Consider the following 21,797-nt stretch of genomic DNA (forward strand, 5'->3'; position numbering starts at 1 on the left):
TGATCTGTGTATATAATTGACAAATAATGATATTGTTTTATTTATTGTGTGTGTGTGTGTGTGTGTGTGTGTGTGTGTGTGTGTGTGTGTGTGTGTGTGTGTGTGTGTGTGAGAGAGAGAGAGAGAGAGAGAGAGAGAGAGAGAGAGAGAGAGAGAGAGAGAGAGAGAGAGAGAGAGAGAGAGAGAGAGAGAGAGAGAGAGAGAGAGAGAGAGAGAGAGAGAGAGAGAGAGAGAGACCTTACCAGGTCTCAATACACACGCGGAGTTTCATTTAAAAAAAAATGTTTTGCAACTTTTAATGTTAAACATTTTTCTTCATAGCAGAAAGTAGGCTGGTGTTGTGCCATTTCTGAACTCTTTTCATTTATTTAAAACCTTATTACTATAGAAGAGGAACTAAATTCTCATTAAATTACTCATAGCTAGGAATCATTCAACACCTGATGAGGCCGCTTTGATAGGCCGCAAAACGTAAAATTGAAAACCATGAATGAACGAATTCTGCAAATGATTTTATTGTGACCTGAATTATGTGCATTGCTAGAATCTGTTTAGAGAAGCTTGAGACCTCTGCTTTTCCTCTCAGCCTCTTAAAATCTGCAATTAACTCTGTCAGCACTCTATAAATCTGTGATCTCTCGTCACGCTCTCTGAAAACAGCGAAGGTGGTAAGATGTCTGAGGTTATTGTTCTCTGAATCCTCCCTTTATCAGCACTTCAACACATTAGGCAGTAATGCATTCTTCTAGCATTCTAGTGACACTTTCAAAATATTTGGAGTATGACATGATAGTATGGATGCATCCAATATGCAATCACTCCTAACCTGGAGTGCCATAAAAAATGCCATAAAAAACACTGTGGCTACACCTTTAGAAATATAGGTGCATCAACACTGTCATTGGATCAGCACCAGTAGTGGGAAATATGTTTTAGAATCAAAAGTTATGAGATTTTCAAAAGGCTTTTCAATGACAATCCTGCTCCTAGAGAGTCGCTACCCTGCAGAGTTTAGTTTGAATATTAATCAAACACACCTAAAGCTAATCAAGGTCTTCAGGAGGTCTGCTAGGTGGTTCCACTTCGCTTATTCGTGCCCTTTCCTCGCTACAGCCGGGTGCACACTGTACAAACATGATCCCGATGTAATCCATGTCACACTGTAGGATCTCAGTTGTCATTAATGTCAGACTGTACGACAGCCAAGACATGTTACAAACAGACCCTTCGTGACACGTTCGGTGACTGTGAGCTGCATTTACATGAGGGATAGGAATGGTGGCTATAGCAGACAAAAACATCTCCAGCGTCCATTTTGATCAGGGAATTTCTTGAAAAGAAGACACAACAAAGCATGTGTGCGGCTGGTTGGGTTTGTTGTCTCGTTATTTGCGTCATCATGTTCTGCGTTTCATGTTCTGCATCATGTTCATCAGTCTTTGACGGTTGTCAAATATACTATACTATTTTATATGTTGGCCAATATTTAAATTATTTAATATACAATTTAATATATTTATGATGTACACCAATGAATGGAATAAGCACAGCAATATCGCAAATCAATCAGCCTCGTTCTGTCTCTGCACGTCTCTCAGAAACCAAACCATCTCTCTGTCAACACTCTCAGAAAAAAAGGTACAGTCAATCAATCAACTTTATTTATATAGCGCTTTTACAGTCACGATTGTGTCAAAGCAGCTTCACAGTGTCAAACAGGATAATATTGCGACAAAATTAGATTTGGCTATACAGTCGTACTGGAGAAAACAGTGATGTTATCAGCTTAGTTTAATTTATCATATAGCGACAATGTTGGCAGATCAGTATTTAAGTTTATAGAATTAAATAAGACCTAATTCATACATTTTATTTGTATAATAAGTTGAATAACTTTAATCATATTTTTAGTGTCCCCAACTGAGCAAGCCAAGCCAAAGGCGACAGTGGCAAGGAACCAAAACTCCATCAGGGCGTGATGGAGAAAAATAAACCTTGGGAGAAACCAGACTCAGTCGGGATGCCAGTTCTCCTCTGGCCTATAAACACACCGTGTAAGATTATTATTCTGGCAACCTTACAGGTCAGAAATCATATTAGATTCAAAATTTCATGGTATCACGGAAGAGACGGATTTATTTAGGATGGGGCATCGATTACACAAGAGTATGAATACAAGAAAGATCGGAATTATTGCGCCGAAGACGGGTTTTGAGCATGTCGTGCCAGTGAGGAAAATTCGGAGGAGACACCATTTGACACGGCTCAGCAGACACTCCAGGATGCGTTGGTCATGTCCAGGCAGGTCCACCATCCGATCCGGACAGGGCCCAGATCCGGGATAAACCTCGTGATAAAAAGAGAGACTAACATTAGCGTAGATGTCACTCTTTTTATGATGTAACGAGTACATCAGGTGTTATGGGAAGTGTTCCCGGTTCCGGCTGACCTAGTTAGTGCAGCCTAACAATCAGTCAATTGATTTGAATAATGAAAGTTAAAAATGTTCTATGTGATTGCCATAGTAAAGAGATGTGTTTTTAGTCTAGATTTAAACTGACAGAGTGTGTCTGCTTCCCGAACAATGCTGAGAAGACTATTCCAGAGTTTAGGAGCTAAATAGGAAAATGATCGACCGCCTGCAGTTGATTTAGATATTCTAGGTATTATCAACTGGCCAGAGTTTTGAGACCGCAATAGACGTGATGGAGTATAATGTGTTAAAAGCTCGCTTAAGTACCGGGGAGCTAAACTATTTAGTGCTTTGTAAGTAATAAGGAAGATTTTAAAATGTATGCGATGTTTAATAGGGAGCCAGTGCAGTGTTGACAGAACTGGACTAATATGATCATACTTCTTGGTTCTAGTAAGAACTCTAGCTGCTGCATTTTGGACTAGCTGGAGTTTGTTTATTAAGCAAGCAGGGCAACCGCCCCAGTACAGTGCTGTCACTGGGGCGGTACCCTAAAGTACAAAAGTAAAAAGGTACATCTTTATACCTTATTCGCCCCTAAATGGTAAATATCAGTACTTTAAGAGTGCAAATTAGTACCTTAAAGGTACATTTTAGTACCTTTTTGGTTTGTACCTTAGGGTACCGCCCCAGTGACAGCAATGTACCTTTTTTTCTGAGAGTGAAGAGTAGCCTAATAATAAACTAAGATAATTGTTGTTGTTTTTTTGCTGAACTTTGTATGATAAATAGGTTACACAGCGTATTTCTCTCTCTGTCTCGGAGGTGGCGTTTATGCAGGTTTAGGCTATTCTTTATAAATTGTTCAGATTTGCATTTGGTATGCATAGTAAAACAAAACTTTTTTTCCCAGAACACAGAGTTCCTCTGGGATTTGATATACAGTATACTGTATATATAATATATATAGCCTTTAGGCCTTTAAATTATATATTCACCTATTTAACATTTATTAACATTTATTATTACTGTTTTAATTAGAACTTTTTAATCACGAGAGGTCTCGAAAGGGACTCAAACTTGGGTCTCCTGAAGTACAACCGCATTACACCTCGAAGCATTGCCTATACGAGGCTATCAGCGTCAGCAGTTTGAAGATATTTAAATAAATGTTATAATAATAATAAAATATTTTATCAGTCATACAAGGTATATTTGTTCCGTGATATGTATGAAGAAAACAGATAGGCTGTAAAACCATATAATGGTCTTCTCAAGTTGAGAATTTCCAGGTAAAGCCCCGCCCACTTCAAGGTTTTATCTGAAAACAGATATGGATAATTTTATTATACGGATAGATGGTTACAGATACCGATATTGGCTTCACTGCAATCCCCTAATCAAATAACTGTGTAAAAACAGTCAGCTTATGAAAGCAACATAGCCTAGAAATCTAGACGCCTCCTAGCGGCAGCAAATTTAATCTGCCGCGAGTGTCGTCTAGCAACTCTCAATACACTTCTGAGCTGTATTCCCCTAACTCTTGCCGGGCCAATCACATCGTGTATAGAGTCGGTGGGCGGGGCCATAATGACGATGGCCGAGTGGCGTTTGCGTGCTTCTAGTAAACACAGAAACTGGCGAACGGCGGCGGTCTTTCGAATCAGCTTAGACCGCGACTCTGGAAGACTTGGAGTTAAGCTTTTCTCTGAGAAAAGAACAAAGAACGACACTGAAGTCCTTCTTAATAAGAGAAGATGTGTTCTGAGTTTAGCCGACCGGATACAGCGAATGTTTAATCATTCAACGAGCTCTGCTTCACCTTCGTTGCTCTGGTTGGTTGTAGCGCTATCCTATCGCGTGCAGAGGGAGTTTGAAAGACAACCGTTTATCCGCCCCTCGGATTGAGCTGTCAATGAAGAGTTTCCAGACCAAACATCTTGATGTGGGTCAGGCTTGTCTGGCTAGAAGCAACAAGTATAATGCAGATAAATCTTTAAATAATTTATATAGCCTACCATATACTTGTGGGTGAGTTAAACGTGATCTGCAGTGATCTTGCATTGTTGTTAAAAAAAAGTAGTGCTCAGGCAAGTGTTTTGAGGTAGGTTGCATTTTAACATCCCTGTTCTGTGACGCCAGGATGTAAGCCTTTTTGATTCTGACTTTCTAAGAGTATGGCTTTAATCACTACAGAAACGAGTGTAGTTGAGTAATTGCAGTGTGTTTAGATGGCCCAGTTCTCCATTAGTGTGAAATGAAGACACACTGTCGATATTAAAAATAATTTGCTCTAGATAGACATGTACCTTGTCCATCCGTTTCGCCGCTATCATTGATGCAGTGAGCGTAGCAGTAATACGCGAGTAATGCAGAGGGAACAGCACGCTGGCTTTCTCAGTCAACAATCAATAAGGTCCCATTCAATACAGTTTAAGCCATTACACTGTGACAGTTAATAAACACTGAGGAACACAATAATGCAATCAGTGCTAATAAACACAATCAGTCGGTGCACACACAGATAAATCTCAACTAACTTTAGATGCACGAACAGGCTGCCTGCAAAGTTGTACCTGTAGTGAGACAAATGCATATTGTCATACACATTCATTAATGTGTTGTCTTTCTTTGAGAAACATACATATAAATAACATATTGTACAAAAAACAGGGCTCAATGCCAGTTGGGCCAGTGGTTAAAATTTGTACGTGCCCTGCCAAAAATTTCACTGGCCCAGCCACAAAAAAAGTTGTAAATAAAATAAAATAGGCCTAGTTATTATTTTTGTTGTTTTTGATCAATATAACCTTATTAAATAACAGTAAGTGATGGAAGGCAGTGGTTCAGTGGTTCATGTAGGTTGTCTACAAACTGAAAGGTTGGTGGTTCGATCCCCGGTTCCACCTGACCAAGTGTCGAGGTGTCCATGAGCAAGACACCTAACCCCAGCTGCTCCTGATGAGCTGGATGGCGCCTTACATGGCAGACACCGCTGTTGGTGTGTGAATGAGTGTATGGATGGGTGAATGTGAGGCAACATGTAAAGCGCTTCGGATGGCCATAGGGTCTGTTGAAAGTGCTATATAAATGCAGTCTATTTACCATTTAACAAAATAAGAACGCATAATCAAATTACGAGCAACAGCACTGTAGTTCGTAGATGGGAAAGAAGGAGGCGGGAACCGGCGAACATTCAACAACTTTAATAAATAATTAACAAAACGAAAGTAACACAGGCAGCCCCTCAGGGACGACTGCCCGCACACACATCTCCTGCATCTCCTGATCAAAAGACATGCGAAGAAGATGCAGAAACAACCGATCTTATATGTTAGCAGATGCACATGTAACATGCATGGGACTGTGTGTTTAAAACGAGCGATAAGACTGTGAAGCTTTGGGGTGTTGACTCAATCTACCCCATCTGTGTTTTAATCTAAATCACATCCGTAACGTTAGTCTTTTACAAAAACATGATTTTCACTATGAGATGGATAGCCTAATTGTTATATAATTCAGATGGGATACAGGATATTTTTATGATCGTTTGTACATTTTACCTGTATTTACAATACATTCAATACAAAAATTGAAATATGAAAAATATGCAATATGATTATTTTGAGTAATCATTTAAAAACATTTTCTTTATAAAATACAAGATTTGGTCTTTTTCTTAAAGGTCTCGAATTGGGGGGGTTGGGGTCGTCTTATATTTGGATCAATTCAGTATATTACATAATCTACAATAACATTTCCAAAGTCAAAACTGAAAGACAAAGCTACATCTATAGTTGCTTTTTTTTCAAGTCCAATTTCAACTTGTTTCATAAAAAAACACCCCCTCTGCATGTAAATTGACCCTTTAGTAACAGCCTTTTTTCTGCATTACATTATGACAGATTCAAAAAGCCATCATGTGAGATGTGGTGAACTCTGCTGGTCGGACTGTTCAGGGATGTTGTTAAAATTAAACTTTAGTCTTTGGTTTCTAACATTTCTCAGGCTATGCAGAGTGGCAGCTTTCGCTTTTTTTTTACCACAACTGGCCCAGTGAAGCCTCATTACCTCTCAAATAGTAGCATAATGCCCCAATTAGCCGCATAAAGGGAGGATTTCAGATGGCTGTTCTTCAGTCGCTGCTGGACTGTGTTAGTTGTACACAGGAACTATTTTTGCCTCTCCTTGCAATGCAATCAGGTTTAGGTCAGCAGTTTTCAGGTACGAAAGACCCTATTTCCATTGTCCACTCTCAATGTCATCTGGGACAGGAGAAGATGTGTTCACCCCGGCCTCTCTCAGCCTCAGGCCTCAAATAACTCCATTGATCCATGTCACAGAAGATGCAATCACTCATGTTATTGATGAGTCAGCACACATATTTCAGTATTACTAGTAAAAGTGGTAACATCTACAGCCACACTGCACACTGACGTATGGTCAGGCCCAGAAATAATTCGATTTGTGTTGATTTCTGGATGGTTTCAGAGCGTGTTACTGAAATAATGAAAAGTGAGACTTTTTGAGAGTTTGTTCTGTATTTTTGGACAGCCCTTGCTCATGGTGGCAACATCCTTTTTCGAGGGACTTCCTGTGGAAAAACACGTCATCGAGGGAAGATTGTTTTACATATTTGAATGATATGCATGTATAAATGTTTAATGTGTGTGGGAGATGCAGTTTGTTTCATCTCAGCGCAGCGTTCTCTTAATGAATACGGCTTTGGTTTAGATTTGCATGCAGATGTATTCACAATTTTCATACCCACTGTATTTTTCATCATTAATTGAATCCCTTTGAACATTATGACACGAGTTATCAGATTCTTTAATAACAGAAATGCACAACACAAAACTCTCAATTAATCCAGCTGGGTGTCGTTATGGGATAAAGGAAAAAGACAAGAACGAAGCAGTGGGGTTGTTAATAATTATTACACTCTTCCCATCTAATTAATTGCTGTGCTTTGCTACTGTGGCCAAGCTCTGTGCTTCTGCTATTGCACAGACAAAAAGAAAATCAGTGCAGTAGGCAGATTCAAAATAATAATGTGTGGAAAACATTAAAGATTTCTAGAAACTGAGCTTCAATTCACAAAAAACCAAGGTATGACAAACTCTGATGACTCTTACTCCCTTGACGTGACAGTCCCACTTTGGAGTAGCCTATTGAAGTAGCCCACACAATTTTTTCCAGCACTTCACATCTCCCTAAGATAAAAAAGAATAACTTTAAAATCTAAAAAGTCATAAAATTACCACTGTAGCCAGCAGAATAGTGACAGCTATCACTATTACAACATTTAAAAATCTATTTTGTCTATTTGGTATCTCAGTGTGTCTTATATGTTAAAGGGGGGGTGAAACACTCAGTTTCAGTCAGTGTCATGTCAATCTTGAGTACCTATAGAGTAGCATTGCATCCTGCATATCTCCGAAAAGTCTTTATTTTTTTAATAATTATATAAGAAAGATGCGCTGTTCCGAGTCTTTCCGAAAAAAGCCGAGCGGGTGGGGGCGTATCGTGTGAGCGGAGCTAAATAGTGACGTGTGCGCCGCCGTGTTGAGTGCGTCGTAAAGCTGTCATCCCTAACAGCGGGAAAAACTTTATTCAAACTAAAAATATGGCTTTTAATCAGATACAGCCATACATCTATGATCCGGAATCAGACCCAGAGGCTGCAGTTGAACAGGAGCAGCAGCAAAAACGACTAGAGCAGGACGTCTCTATGTGGTACAAGTTATACACTATATAATATGCTTAGCGGCTTGTGTTATTTACATATTTATACTCGAATTATATCGTCGTATTTTTGTCTTTGAAGGTGTACATGTGGGAAGTGCAGTTGTGCACGTGTGTGTGTGTGTTTACGCGTGGTTTGTGTAGACAATTGTAACGTTATTAAGCGGACTTGTTTTGCACGGCGCAGGCTAGTGTTTACATAGAAAGACACGGAATAGTAGCGCATTTGAATGAAGAAGCGCGTTTATTTAGTTCAACATATTTCCCCACTCTTTGTGTATTGTTGTTTGGAGTGCTTTTACAATACACAAACATAAAGTTACACATATAGTGGCCAGCTAAACAAATGTACACGCACTACACATCGCATGCTCCTTTGATCAATTTCTATATATAGTAATATATATAGTAACTATACGTGATCATGTTTGGGCTACTTGATGAGCATAGACACAGACATTTGAAGCAGTCTAACTCACCGCCCGCGGTTCTAACGTTGGGACTGCTCCATCCTTCAGCATTAGGCGATTGGAAAATCCGGCGTTGAGCTGGGCCTTGTTTATGAAACAGTCGGCACCGAAGTGCAGCGAACAGATATAAACATTCGCGCAACTCAGTTGCTGATCCGGAAAAGCAAATTCCATCCACTGTTGCCTTACCGCGGGGTTTTGGGGGAATCTGTGCAGGACTGTCTTGGTCTGGCAACCAAAAACTCACTTTTTGATGTCATTGTTAATTGTGCACATTACCTGTGCAGCGCAGCCTACGAGCCAGCGCTTTGATGGGCGTAGCCTGTTGCTTTCGCTCTCTCCCTCTCTCTCTCTCACGCTCTTCCGGTAGAATTGTCCGTAAGGCCCATACAAGGAAATTCCGCCCCCATTAACGTCAAAGGGGACGCATGATCGCAAAAAACTTGCCGAAACTTATGACTAACCGGAAGTAGTATTTTTGACAAAGAAATACTCCCATCAAACGTCCACCTTAACTTTTGAAACTTTGTCCATGTTTAGTATGGGATTCCAAGTCTTTAACAGTGTAAAAAGATCAGTATGCATGAAACAGCATTTCACCCCCCCTTTAAAAGATTCTTCATGTCATGACCGCTTTAATGCTTTGTCTTCACAGAAACTCAACGTACTGTATGAAGGTGTCCATGTCACTGACGGTGGAGGAGAGTGAAGAGGGACTCTGCTTTAGCAGTCGAATACGTTACCAGGAGAGGGCCGAGATCACCAAGAGCAAAATGGTCACCTGCCCTGACATTGACGACTATCTCGCCCCCTACAAGCAGCCTATCATGACCTGGTACAAGGTACAGACTCAAAACTCACACAGCATGAGGTGACCATCATTTTTTCATCTAGGAATTTTTTCATCTAGGTTTGTCTCTACCCCTTACCCTAACCATTTTTCCCCCCTGAAATAGAGCTGCAGGATTAATCGTTAAAGATTGCGGTTTCACTTTATTTTGATGGTCACTTTAACACATTTTGTTGACTATAAGTATTGTTGCACCTACAGGTGTACTAACTTGGTGGAGTTAGGGTTAGAACGAGTTGACATGTAGTTGCACTGTCGCGTATAATGTCTGTTTGAGGACCATCACAATAAAGATTTAGCAGATATTAAGCAGACAGTCTAGTAATACTCTAATGACACTTAGCTGACATGTTAGTTGCAAAGTTACTTATTGTCAACAGAATGTTCAGAAGGCACGATCAAAATAAAGTGTTACCAAGATGGCGATCTCACATCAAACACACATGTAATCTTATTCGTAAACGGTTCGACTGTGCATATTAACTCTTGCCCAGCCATTGCCATTGGCTTTCCATGTTTTTTCACTATTATATGGTCGGTGGTGCTATCACACATCTTCTGTACGAGTACAGTATCTTCAGATCAAAACACAGGAAAAAGAGGCAAAAACTAGTGATCTCATATGTAAGCAGATGCATATGACAAATAATGCGATCATCAACAATAAGCAGCAGAAAATAGCCTAATGTTACAGAGTAAAATGTCGATTCAGGAAGTGTTTAGGAGAAGCTTTGGTAGTCTTGATGGACTCCATCTACTTCATCTGTGTTTTGATCATCATTCTGAATCTGATCCAGACATCGGGCCTCAATCATGAAACACAAGCAGAACGAATTTGTGTATAAATACTTCGTAAAGCCGCTCTGACGTAAATTTTCGGATTCACGAAAATGTTCGTATTTTTAAAATGTTAGTTGGTATGAAAGGAATATACAGCTGCTCCCTACCACGAGAAAATGGTGCGTAAAACATTTGAACATTCTGTGCTCTAATTTAGGCAAACTGATGACATTGCATTTTGCCATATGCAAGAAAAAAAGTTACCTGGTTGCCTTTAAATTTAATACAATGTTAATACAATGAACATTTTTTGAGATTCGACAACCTTTTATTTTAAATATTATTAAAAGATGTTGTAAGTATATTGGGTAATTGTGTGTGTTTTATTTCTGATGACGCAGTGAAACATGACAAATTGTGCTATTTTCATGATTTATCATATTTTTTATGTGTTTAAGATGCAAAAATATTTCGAGTTTCTATTTATTAAACAAATTTCCTTCATTGTATTAACTCAAATTTTTAATTTCAATAAACTCAAAATTTTAAGGCAACTAGGTTACTTGTTTTTTTAAGTTAAACCAACAAAAACCAACACATTTTCTTTACAGTGTACTTACCCACATTGATTTAAAAAATGCATGAGGCTATAAAAATGATTTTATTGCTTAAAAGCAGAGGTTTGGTTCTTTCTTTTGATATATTGCATGTTCAGATATTCCTACAACCCTATTATCTGGGATCCATGAATATTTTTGTGAAAATAACACAAAAGTGGCAGGCAATTTTTTTTAAAGAAACACTGAGTTAAACCTTTGAGGGAAAAAAAAATGTCTCTTGAACATTCAAATCTGTGTTTGCGCTGCCGCTGACCCAGAGAGAGCAATTATGTATAGGTATGAAACAACTTCACAAACTTTTTTTAACCACGCAGTTTTGTTATTCCTGTGTGACAGATATTCATATTATCAAAGAAGTACTGGGATGAAAGTTTATAGTTCAGATAGAAACACTGATGTCTAGAGAAGTGAACAAAATAGAGTAAATCACCTTTAGAAAGTAACATGGCACTTGAAGTAGTGATTTATAATTTGTTAATGCTATTGAAGCCCCAAACCAATGCTTCTCAAATCTGTCCTGGGACAATCCCACAACTCCTTCATCTAACACACCTGATTCAACTCATCAGCTCATTAATAGAAAGTACAAGATTTGAATTGTGGGTGACCGATAAGGGAGACATACAAAATGTGCAGTGGTGGGGTGGTCCCATGACAGGTTTGAGATACACTGCCTTATGCCTGCATGCTACAGACTGTGATTTCGGTAATCCTATAAGATCATTACAAATCACGCTGTATGATAGGGATCTAATAAACTTGACATGTGTAGATGATGCCACCTAATCGTAGGCTATGACGCACATTAGTATAGAAGAATAAAACGCCCTCAGCATGAGCTAGTGGTAAACAAACAGAGCCAGATGAATCAGATTTTGGCAGTAGTGGTTTTTATGTTCCCTGAAAAAAAGAGGAGGAAGAGAAAGAGGAGAAGATAGATGTGGTCATTGCTAGGGTAAAGAGGCTAACTTGACATACCAGTCGTGTAAAGGGAGCTTTAGCACCATATCATGTTGATCAATATGCGATTTCATGCTGCATTTTTTATTGGCTGGTCAGTAGACATAGGTCGTTGCAGCAAACACACTACGAGATGATCATGCTTAATGTTTGAATCTCCGTCTTTGAACCTCTTTCAATGTATGACGTAGGACCAACGTTTAGCAGCCACGACCACAGAAATCAGCACGGTTGTTTCACAAATACTCATCTTTCGTCTGGGACAGCCCAAAATCGTACAATATGTACCAGGCATTAAACTATCAGAATTTAATAGGAATTGTTCCAGGATCAAACATGTTTAGTTTTTGTTGCAAAATCAGTAACTTTTTCTGGTTAATGTGTTTGAAATGAGTCAGTGTGACAGGTGGGTAGACGAAGAACTCCATAGATTTGTGAAGAGTCAGTTATTTTTATTTGTTTCCACAGGAGTGTCAGAGGCAAGACTGGAGGAGCTCCATAATCATCAACACCACCAGTCTGTGGATCCCAGAGGTGCAGGAAGATGACGGAGGAAATTACACATGTGAACTTAAATATGGCAGCAGAGTTGTGAGACGGACCACAGAGCTCAAAGTCACAGGTACACTTTCAAACCAATTCAAATGTAACACACATCGGAAGCAAACAGAACCTGTTATAATCAATAGGCACTTTTCCACCGCTGGGCCGAAGCGTTCTTGTTGCTTTACCCAGCGGGAACGGATATATGGATATATATTTATTCTCCACTGTGGGCCTGATCCAAGAGCTCTTTGGAAAGTAACACATACGCGTCAGTCATTGGCTTGGTGATGCAAGAGTTTACAGACGATGTAAATAGTGACCATGTTATGGAGGATGAATGGGTATTCTTTTATTAGCTTTATGTTTATTTTGCTCAAATGTCAAGCTTGACCCAATGGTGTAAAAGTTGTTGACTGTAAACGGGTGCCCGTTCTGTTTCTGGAGCACTACATGTGTGTTGTCCTACCTTCGTCAAGAGGCCAGATGGATGTGGTACGTCACTTTGGAGTGTCCAGCGCAGTCAGCCTTGAGCCATTGTGTTGCATTGTGTAGAGAAAAGGGAAGAACTGGTTGAAATCACAAGTTATAATTTGATTGGCTAGATTTACATCTTACCAACCTAGTACAAACACATTTTAACAGACACTTTGTAGAAAGTAATCAGTATTTATACATTTTTGGTGAACAGAAGTTCTTATCAAGATGTTTCAGTCATTTTAATTCAACACTCTGACTGCTGGGACTTTATGTGAATTAGTTTTTCTATGCCAGACATCTGTGTTTTTTTTTTTTCTATCTGATATTAGTACTTATTTTTAACTAAAACTAAGAAAGAATACTTTTAGTCTACTTTGTGTGTACTTCACAGAATTAAACTTAAAATTGCACTTAAGCATTATACTGCCAGAAAGGTCTAAGTATATTTGGCCTATACAAAGTATGCTTGGCTTGTAGTTGTGTTTAATCTTTTTAAGTTTAACATACTGTCTAATAAACTTGCATTGTTTGAAAATATTGATTTATAAAGAAAACGCCTAGTGTAACCAGCGTTCCCTGATGGACGAACTGGGATCTCGCCTGAGAGCCTGATTACCTTTGAGTGGTAACAAAACAAGCCAATTGGCGAATGAGATTTGCATTGCAAACTACTCGCCGTGCCTTGAGTATGTAAGGAAGCATGCGGGACTCAGTCGTTTAAGTTTTGCGCTGAGCTCAGTGGTTGCACAGGGACTGTGGTGATGGGATGTAATGTCTCAGGGGGTTACATTAGTAACCAATTAGTCAGTCAGTCATGTTTAGCATTACTTCAGTGAATGATGAATTGGCCTTCCTGTGCCCCATGTAAGCCGCTTAACGCCCCCGTACCTGCTGGGGCAGAAGAAAGGACAGGGCTTTACGCAGAGAATGTCAATCACTGCTGTTCCTCTTACCCTATACAGTAAGAATTATTTGGATAACATGCCTATTAGGCCTATTCCAGATGGAAATAGCTGTTATGGATTCTGATTATTAAAACTAATTAGTAGAGTTTGCATTGAAATACTTTTTTTCTGTAATGTGACATTAAAAAATGATCTATAGCCACGTTTCCACCGCAGGAACTTTCCCTGGGGTGGTACTCAGTGTGTTTCGACTGCAGAAACCAGGGTCTAAATGAAGGTCCGGGTAAAAATTTCCCCCTTAAAACGGCCCTGCTTGCGAGGTAGTACTTTTTCAAAGTTCAGGAACTTTCGAGGGCAGGACTTGGGTGCTGAACATGCTGATTGGTTGAGCTCACCCAACATGTTATTTCAACCTAAAAGTCAAATGCGGTGCATGCAGTAAGAGTTGTTTGCTTTTTGAATCAACAATGAAGTTTAAAAAAAGTACAAGCGATGGACCGACGATGAGTTTCAGGCTTTATTAAGTGTATTTCCAAAAGACGAAGTCCAGTGGGCTCTGGAAAGTCACGTGCAGTCCTACATGACTAGACTATTCTTCATGGTACTTTAGACTGCGATGGAAATGCAGACAACAACAGGTCTGCGGAAAAAAGTTCCTGGGACAAATCTTTCCGGGTAATTTTGGTGAAAACGGGACTAGTCACTACCCTCTGTACTCTATGAATGTATGAAAACGGTAGTATAACAGTAGCAGCTATAGATGACTAAATTCAGCAAGTCCTGAAAGGGATGACAAAAATGTTTTCATTGGCTGCCTTGTGCCTCAAGCTGGAGGAAACTGAAGAGTAGGTTTGTTTAAAATCGAGCCCTTGGTTCGACCCTCCGGCCTTAACTACCCCTTTTGTACACATATCCATGCAGGCTAAATCCAGCACAGAGCAAACAAAGGACTGCACAGTTTTACACAACACACAGTGATGAATCATAATAAAATCTGCTTTCACAGCTTGTGTCTAGATAACTCTTTGTCTTTTGAGCATTTCCAGGTCTGGTCCACAGTCCTGCAGAGTTTAGCTCCAACCCTGATCATACTCGCCTCCATGTAGCTTACTAGTAATCCCGAAGATCCTGATTATCTTGTTCAGGTGTGTTTCATTAGGATTGGAGCTCAACTCTGCAGAAAAAAGTAGATCTCGAGGGCCAGAGTTGAGAACCGCTGCCTGATGGCTACACAACACTGATCTGATCTCTTGTACACTCCCATTAGTATAAATGAATTACTTGCTTGAAAATAAAGTATTTTTGTATTATAGCCTCTTTTAAGAGGAGCATTGTTTTGCTAGAAACTACATTACATATGTCGCCCTAATTGGTTCTTGATCATACAGTATGCATAGAGCGTGACCTTGCATGTAACCAACTGCGCCTCGAACATTTCACTTTGCAATTATCATCTAACAATGAGTTTATGATCCGTTCATGATTGATTATAGCACAGAGGAAAAGCATGAAACATATGTTAGATTTTCCATAAACCACTTGACTACAGCACTTGTAGAAGTGCTGATCTGAGATCAATTTACTTGCAGTTGCTCTATTACAGAAGATAAACTGCACATAATGGATGTTTTGTGATTTTTTTTTTTTTTTTTACAATTTCTAAACATCAGTTATCAAGTGACTATTTTACAGTGGGAAAGAAGTAATAACCATGGATGTGAGCTTGCCTCTTTGTTTGTGTTAATCCACCAATATCCTTTCACATTGCTGCCATAAACTGGGATGCCATTTTGTCTGTTGTTCACTTCATCCTTTGTAAATGGTCAAGACACTTTACATGTCACATAATAATGGGAGATGAGACAGCAGTTTGTCTGAGAACTGGTTTGCTAATGAGCCTTCATCGTAGATGAATTGATTGGCGGCTATGAAACCCTCCTTCCTGCTTGTCTTCTTGCAGAGCAAGGCAGCAGCATAACACACATTTATCTCTGTGTCACATTTGACGTTCTCTGATCCCCCGCAAACATCATCATCATCATCACGTGTGGGCAGAGATTGTCACACACCTTTATTGTTTTGCCCAAGTGCCAGAGGCAGATGATTTGTCTCTCTTAGACACGGAACGGGGTCTAAAACTCAAAAATATATCAAGAGATAACAAAGTAATTCAGTTAAACCAGCAGATTTGAGCTAAAATCTTGCTTGGTTTTGCAAGAGGAGAATTTTGTAGAAAGAGAACCTTTACATAGACTCCAGATCTTTCTATACATTAAATGAACTAACACTTCATAGTATGGTTTTATTTGTTAACATTAGTTAAAGGGGTCATGAACTGAGAAATAAAAGATTCCTTGAGCTTTTGACATATGAAAGGTCATCATACTATAATAATATCTTGGATCTTAGTTCAGCCTTCGACACTATTGACCATGTCCTACTACTTAATCGCCTCGAACATGTATTTGGCTTGTCAGAGACTGTTCTTGACTGGTTCAAGTCCTATTTTACTGACCGTAGTCAATTTGTTTTTATGGGTGGTTATAGGTCCAAGGTTGGTTCTGTTCATACGGGTGTTCCACAAGGGTCAGTCTTGGGTAATTTACTCTTTAATATGTACATATTTCCACTTGGTCAATTATTACAATCTCTCAACCTTAACTATCACTTTTATGCTGATGATACACAGATTTATATCCATGCTAGACCGGGTCAGCAAGTGAACGTTGGGCATCTCTCTAACTGTATTGCAGAGATAAAGAGTTGGATGTCCAATAATTTTCTGTCTCTAAACGGCTCAAAAACAGAAGTCATGCTCCTTGGATCTCCACATCAACTGCGAAAGGTTGGGTCTCCTACTCTGTCTGTTGATGGCGTTGCACTGGAGCTTAAAGCAGCACTAGGTAACTTTTCAACCTTCATAATATATTTTTTAAGACTCTTGTGATGATAAATCGACTTACATTAGGTTGAATGACACGTCTGCCATAGCCTGATGGGGTCTGTATCGTTTTTAATCGTACTTTTAAACTTCGGGTTTCGGGTAGTAACCCGAGAACAAAAAGAACTACAAAATTTGACTGCTTTACGGCGTATACGTCACTTCCACCAACACAGACACTTCCTTACATTCAGACGTGCGACTTTGTTCGTCGGATAATATAGTCATGTCTGAAGCAGCACAGACAAATAAGAAAGAAAAGGTTTTGTTGGAGGAAAGCAATAAGAGGAAACGAAAAAGGGATGGGATTAAAGGCAGGACGAGGATCAACATGTGACCAGGGTTTGCTCGTCGGTGTGAGCTGAAGGAGGCGTGCCCGACCGATGCTGTCCTGCTTGTTACGGTGAGCTACCACTCAAACATTGAACTGAAGTATCATGTAGATTCTGTAAAACGGTAACCAATAGACTACTATAATGACACTGGCTTGTAAACGTGAGCATCGTGATTATTTGGCGTTTGAAAAAAATAAAACCTGTGAAATTATATTCATATGACATGCTGAAACATATGCCACTGACTGTAACGTTACCTGGGATGAAGACATTTCACACGCGACGCCAGAAGAACTCCTCTTGCAGTGTTCAGGGGAACAGTTAGTGCTGCACCAACCCGCGGGACACTTTTATGAAGTTATTTGGCCCGCTGCCAACCACTGTATATATTTTTACAAGCCGCCCCGCACCGGCGACCATTAAATAGACATAGGGGTCCGCGGGTTATGAGACGACCCGCGCATCACTAGTTCAGGGCTATCAGGGTTGTCATGTCAACAAATGCACGCGCGATGGCATCCCCTGTTGTAGGATTATAGAGCTTACGACAGTAGTTGAGGACATTATTTTTTCCAAACTGTAGGGGGACCCCGAGAGCAAAAGTAGCCAAGTGTGGCTTTAAGTCCAAATTAAAAAATTTGGGTGTCATATTTGACGCCACACTGTCATTTGAGCCGTTTATCCAGAATACGGTTAAGACATAATTTTATCACCTCAGAAACATAGCCCGGCTACGTCCAATGTTATCCTTTTCAGTAGCTGAAAAATTGGTTAACTCTTTTGTCTTTACGCGCATTGACTACTGCAACGGTCTTCTAGCTGGGGTATCTAAATCATCACTGGATAAATTTTGGAATTTGCCTAGCAACGAGGGGGAGAGGACGCTGGCGTTGTCTGTTCGCCGCTTTTCCACCCGATTTTAGTTTATATACGTTAATTATAAACTTTATTTTAATTTTATTTTTTGTCAGTAACTAGTACATTCAGTCAGTGCTAATTTTGGGACATATTGCTTGGCTCTTATCGTCTCGGATAACTCTTCTCGGCTGTTGACAGTTGGCAGTTTGAATGGACTCCCTCATGACATGAGAGGACTTTTATACATCTAAAACCTTTTTTGTACGGATTTTTACGGTTTTTCTCCTAATTTCAAAGACTTTTACTCACCCCTGCTATCTCTTCTAACATCGGCTGTTTGCTGAAATTGCTGGGAGTTGCCGCATACACTCTGCTATGGTATGGACCATCATCTCGCTGTGCCTGACAGTGTTTCAGCTCTGTGTTTCTATAATGCATAGCGCTAGTCAAAACCTTCCAGCGGCCGTCATGAAGCTTAAATATTCCATCCCACAGCTGCTAAATTTCAACGACCGCACATTTCCGGCGTGCATCGCGGTCATTAAGGAACTTGGACTTCTGCGCAGACGGCGTTACATCCATAGAGGCTCTCGTCGCGGGCTAGTTTATCATCAGCCTGAAAACTCTGCATCAGCCATACCATCCATCTGGACCTCCGTCGCACATCTGCCGCGTCATCACAACAGTTTTGCTCTCCGTTTTGGCAACACGGGAAACACGGGAATCACCTCGAGATCTCACCAATCTAAACTGGATTGCACGGGAAACACCGCGAGATCTTTTAGCACAGCGCATGACAGAAAACGTGGAGTGGATTTTAGTGTTTTACGGCCAATAACGAGATTCACCACCCCATCAACGCTCAAAATAGAACTTTTTAATGCACAATCCCTCACAAATAAGTCATCTTTCATCCAAGACCACATCATTGATAAGAGATTAGGCCTTATGTGCTTAATGGAAAGATGGCATCAGCCTGCAGTTTACGCAGCACTTAATGATGCCTGTCCTCCTGGTTACAGCTATCTGGAGAAAGCCCGCTACACTGGTCGTGGTGGTGGCTTAGCTGTAATTCATAGACAATCATTGGAGCTGTCTTTTCTCCCTCTGCCCACAGTGTCATCATTTGAATACCTTGCTTTTAAATGTAAACCCCCTTTTTCGTTGACAATACTGCTCATTTATCGGCCCCCAAAAACAAATTCAGTTTTTATCTCTGAGATGCATGACTTTCTCACAACACTCTGCTCTACTTCTGCCAACATTTTAATATTAGGAGATTTTAATATTCATGTAGATACCCCCTCCTGCCACCTGGCAGCTGAGTTTCTGCAATTATTGGACTGCCTCAATCTCCAACAGCATGTGGATGGACCCACTCATTCTAGGGGGCACACTCTGGACTTGGTCATTTCCAACTCTCCTCATATTAGAAACCTCTTGGTGTATGATCTGGGTGTGTCTGACCACCAGGCCATCTCATTGGAGCTGCCACGCCCCTCTTCCCTTACCAAAGATTCCCGTCAAATTTGCTTCAGGAACCTGAAAAAGATTAACCAAGACTCTTTAACTACAGACCTTCAGCAATTCTCCTCTGTTGATCTCTCCTCAGTCTCTGAGTCGGTTGACTTCTACAACAAGTCTCTGAGCAGCCTTCTAGATCTTCACGCACCTGTCATAACTAGAATGGTCACCTTCTCGCGCTCAGCACCCTGGTACACCGGCGAACTGCGGAAGATGAAGACGGTTGGGCGCGTACTTGAGAGGCGTCTCAAGCTCTCAGGACTCACTGTTCATAGGCAAGCCTATAGAGATCATCAGAAGGCCTACGCAAGGTGTTTAAGAGATGCTCAGTCACAGTTCTACTCTAGCATCATCAACAATAACCCTGGAAACTCCAAGAAGCTTTTCTCCACTATTAATCACATCCTCAAACCGCAAACTCACTCTTTTTCAGAAGCCACAGAAGAGAGGTGCAATAAGTTCATGACCTTTTTTAGGAACAAAGTAGACAACATCCACTTGCTCCTATCTAGCACCTCCGCTCTGCCTGTCCCGTCTGTTGATCCACAGCTAGGGACCTTCCAACATCTCTGCTGCTTCTCCATCATCACACAGCTCGAGGTTGAGGACATCATCAGAAAAATGAAACCATCCACCTGTGCACTGGATCCTTTTCCTACAGCCTTGGTAAAATCTAACCTCAGTGTCTTAAGTCCATTCATTACCAAGATTATTAATAATTCCCTCCAGGCTGGCCATGTTCCTTCATCTCTTAAAACTGCTATCATCAGACCACTTCTGAAAAAACCTACTTTAGACCCAGATGTTAATGACAACTACAGGCCCATCTCCAACCTCCCATACCTCTCTAAGGTGCTGGAAAAAGTTGTTGCTGCACAGCTTCAGGTCCATTTGGAGCATAACCATCTTTATGAGAAATTTCAGTCTGGTTTCCGCTCAGGACACAGCACAGAAACAGCTTTGGTCAGGGTCACAAACGATCTTTTGATGGCGGCAGATGCTGGTTCCCCATCCCTTCTCATCCTCCTGGACTTAACTGCAGCTTTCGATACAGTTGACCATAACATCCTCCTTCACCGTTTACATTCCACCATTGGTCTCTCTGACTCGGTCCACAACTGGTTTTCTTCTTATCTCACTGGGAGAACTGAATATGTTGCGTTAGGAGAAGCTACATCCCTGTCACACAATGTCACCTGCGGTGTCCCTCAAGGCTCTGTGCTCGGACCCACCCTGTTCATACTCTACATGCTCCCCCTTGGCCGACTCATCAACCGGCATGGGATTTCTTTTCACTGCTATGCTGATGACACTCAACTTTACTTTAGGACAAGTTCATCTCCCTCTGCTGACCTCACACCTTCCACTTTGATCACTTGCCTGGATGAGATAAAGGCGTGGATGAAGCAAAACTTTCTGCAGCTAAACAGCTCCAAAACTGAAGCTATGCTAGTCGGCACTCCACTTCAGGTCCAGAAGTCCGTTATCACCAGCATTGCTTTCTCTGATCAGGTCATTCCTCTTTCCACTTCAGTCACGAATCTGGGGGTCAGAATGGAATCACAGCTTACTTTTGAAGCGCACATCAAACACCTGTGTAAGACCTCCTTCTTCCACCTCAGAAACATTGCCAAACTTCGTCCCATTCTATCACTGGCTGATGCGGAGAAGCTTGTCCATGCCTTTATCTCCTCCAGGCTGGACTACTGCAATGCGCTCCTTATTGGCATCCCTAGCAAAAATCTCCAGAGGCTGCAGTGTATTCAGAACAGCGCTGCTAGGATCCTCATGAGGGTGCGCAAATACGACCATATCACCCCCATTCTAAAATCACTCCACTGGCTTCCTGTGTCGTTCAGGATCGAGTACAAGATCTCTCTCCTTACCCACCAGTGCATCCATGGTGATGCTCCCTCCTATCTCAAGGAACTCCTCACCACACAAACAGCCACTCGTAACCTCCGCTCTGTTTCGCTGTATCGCCTCAAAACTCCCACAGCCAATCTCCGTACTATGGGGGATCGGGCCTTCTGCTCTGCAGCCCCCAGTCTGTGGAATGCTCTCCCTGACCACCTGCGGACTCCACAGACTATAGATACTTTTAAGCGTGGTCTTAAAACCCACCTTTTTAGCAGAGCTTTTAATTGACTTTTAATTGACTTGCTACTTGTTTAATTTATTTTATTTTATTTTTTCGGTTTTATTTATTTATTGTTGTTGATTGTTTTGTTTTTGTTTTTAAATTCTGTAGCACTTTGAGATTTTGTTTAATATAAAGTGCATTATAAATAAAATTTATTATTATTATTATTATTATAAATTACAATATCTTCAAAATTCAGCTGCTAGAGTACTGTCTGGGGTCAGAGCCAG

The 21,797-nt window shown here is 40.6% G+C and overlaps 1 protein-coding gene across 2 annotated transcripts in view; it reads left to right on the forward strand.

The window, feature by feature from the left end:
* The window catches only part of il1rapl2 (interleukin 1 receptor accessory protein-like 2), a 382,065-nt gene that overhangs the window by 244,857 nt on the left and 115,411 nt on the right, over positions 1–21,797 (forward strand). For both annotated transcript variants that reach the window (XM_067456899.1, XM_067456900.1), the window contains 2 exons: positions 9,284–9,470; positions 12,307–12,460. In XM_067456899.1, the coding sequence (XP_067313000.1) occupies positions 9,284–9,470; positions 12,307–12,460 (341 nt within the window). The remainder of the gene's footprint in view (positions 1–9,283; positions 9,471–12,306; positions 12,461–21,797) is intronic.

This window comes from Pseudorasbora parva, chromosome 11 (assembly GCF_024679245.1).
Source record: "Pseudorasbora parva isolate DD20220531a chromosome 11, ASM2467924v1, whole genome shotgun sequence".
In the NCBI taxonomy this organism is placed as follows: Eukaryota; Metazoa; Chordata; class Actinopteri; order Cypriniformes; family Gobionidae; genus Pseudorasbora; species Pseudorasbora parva.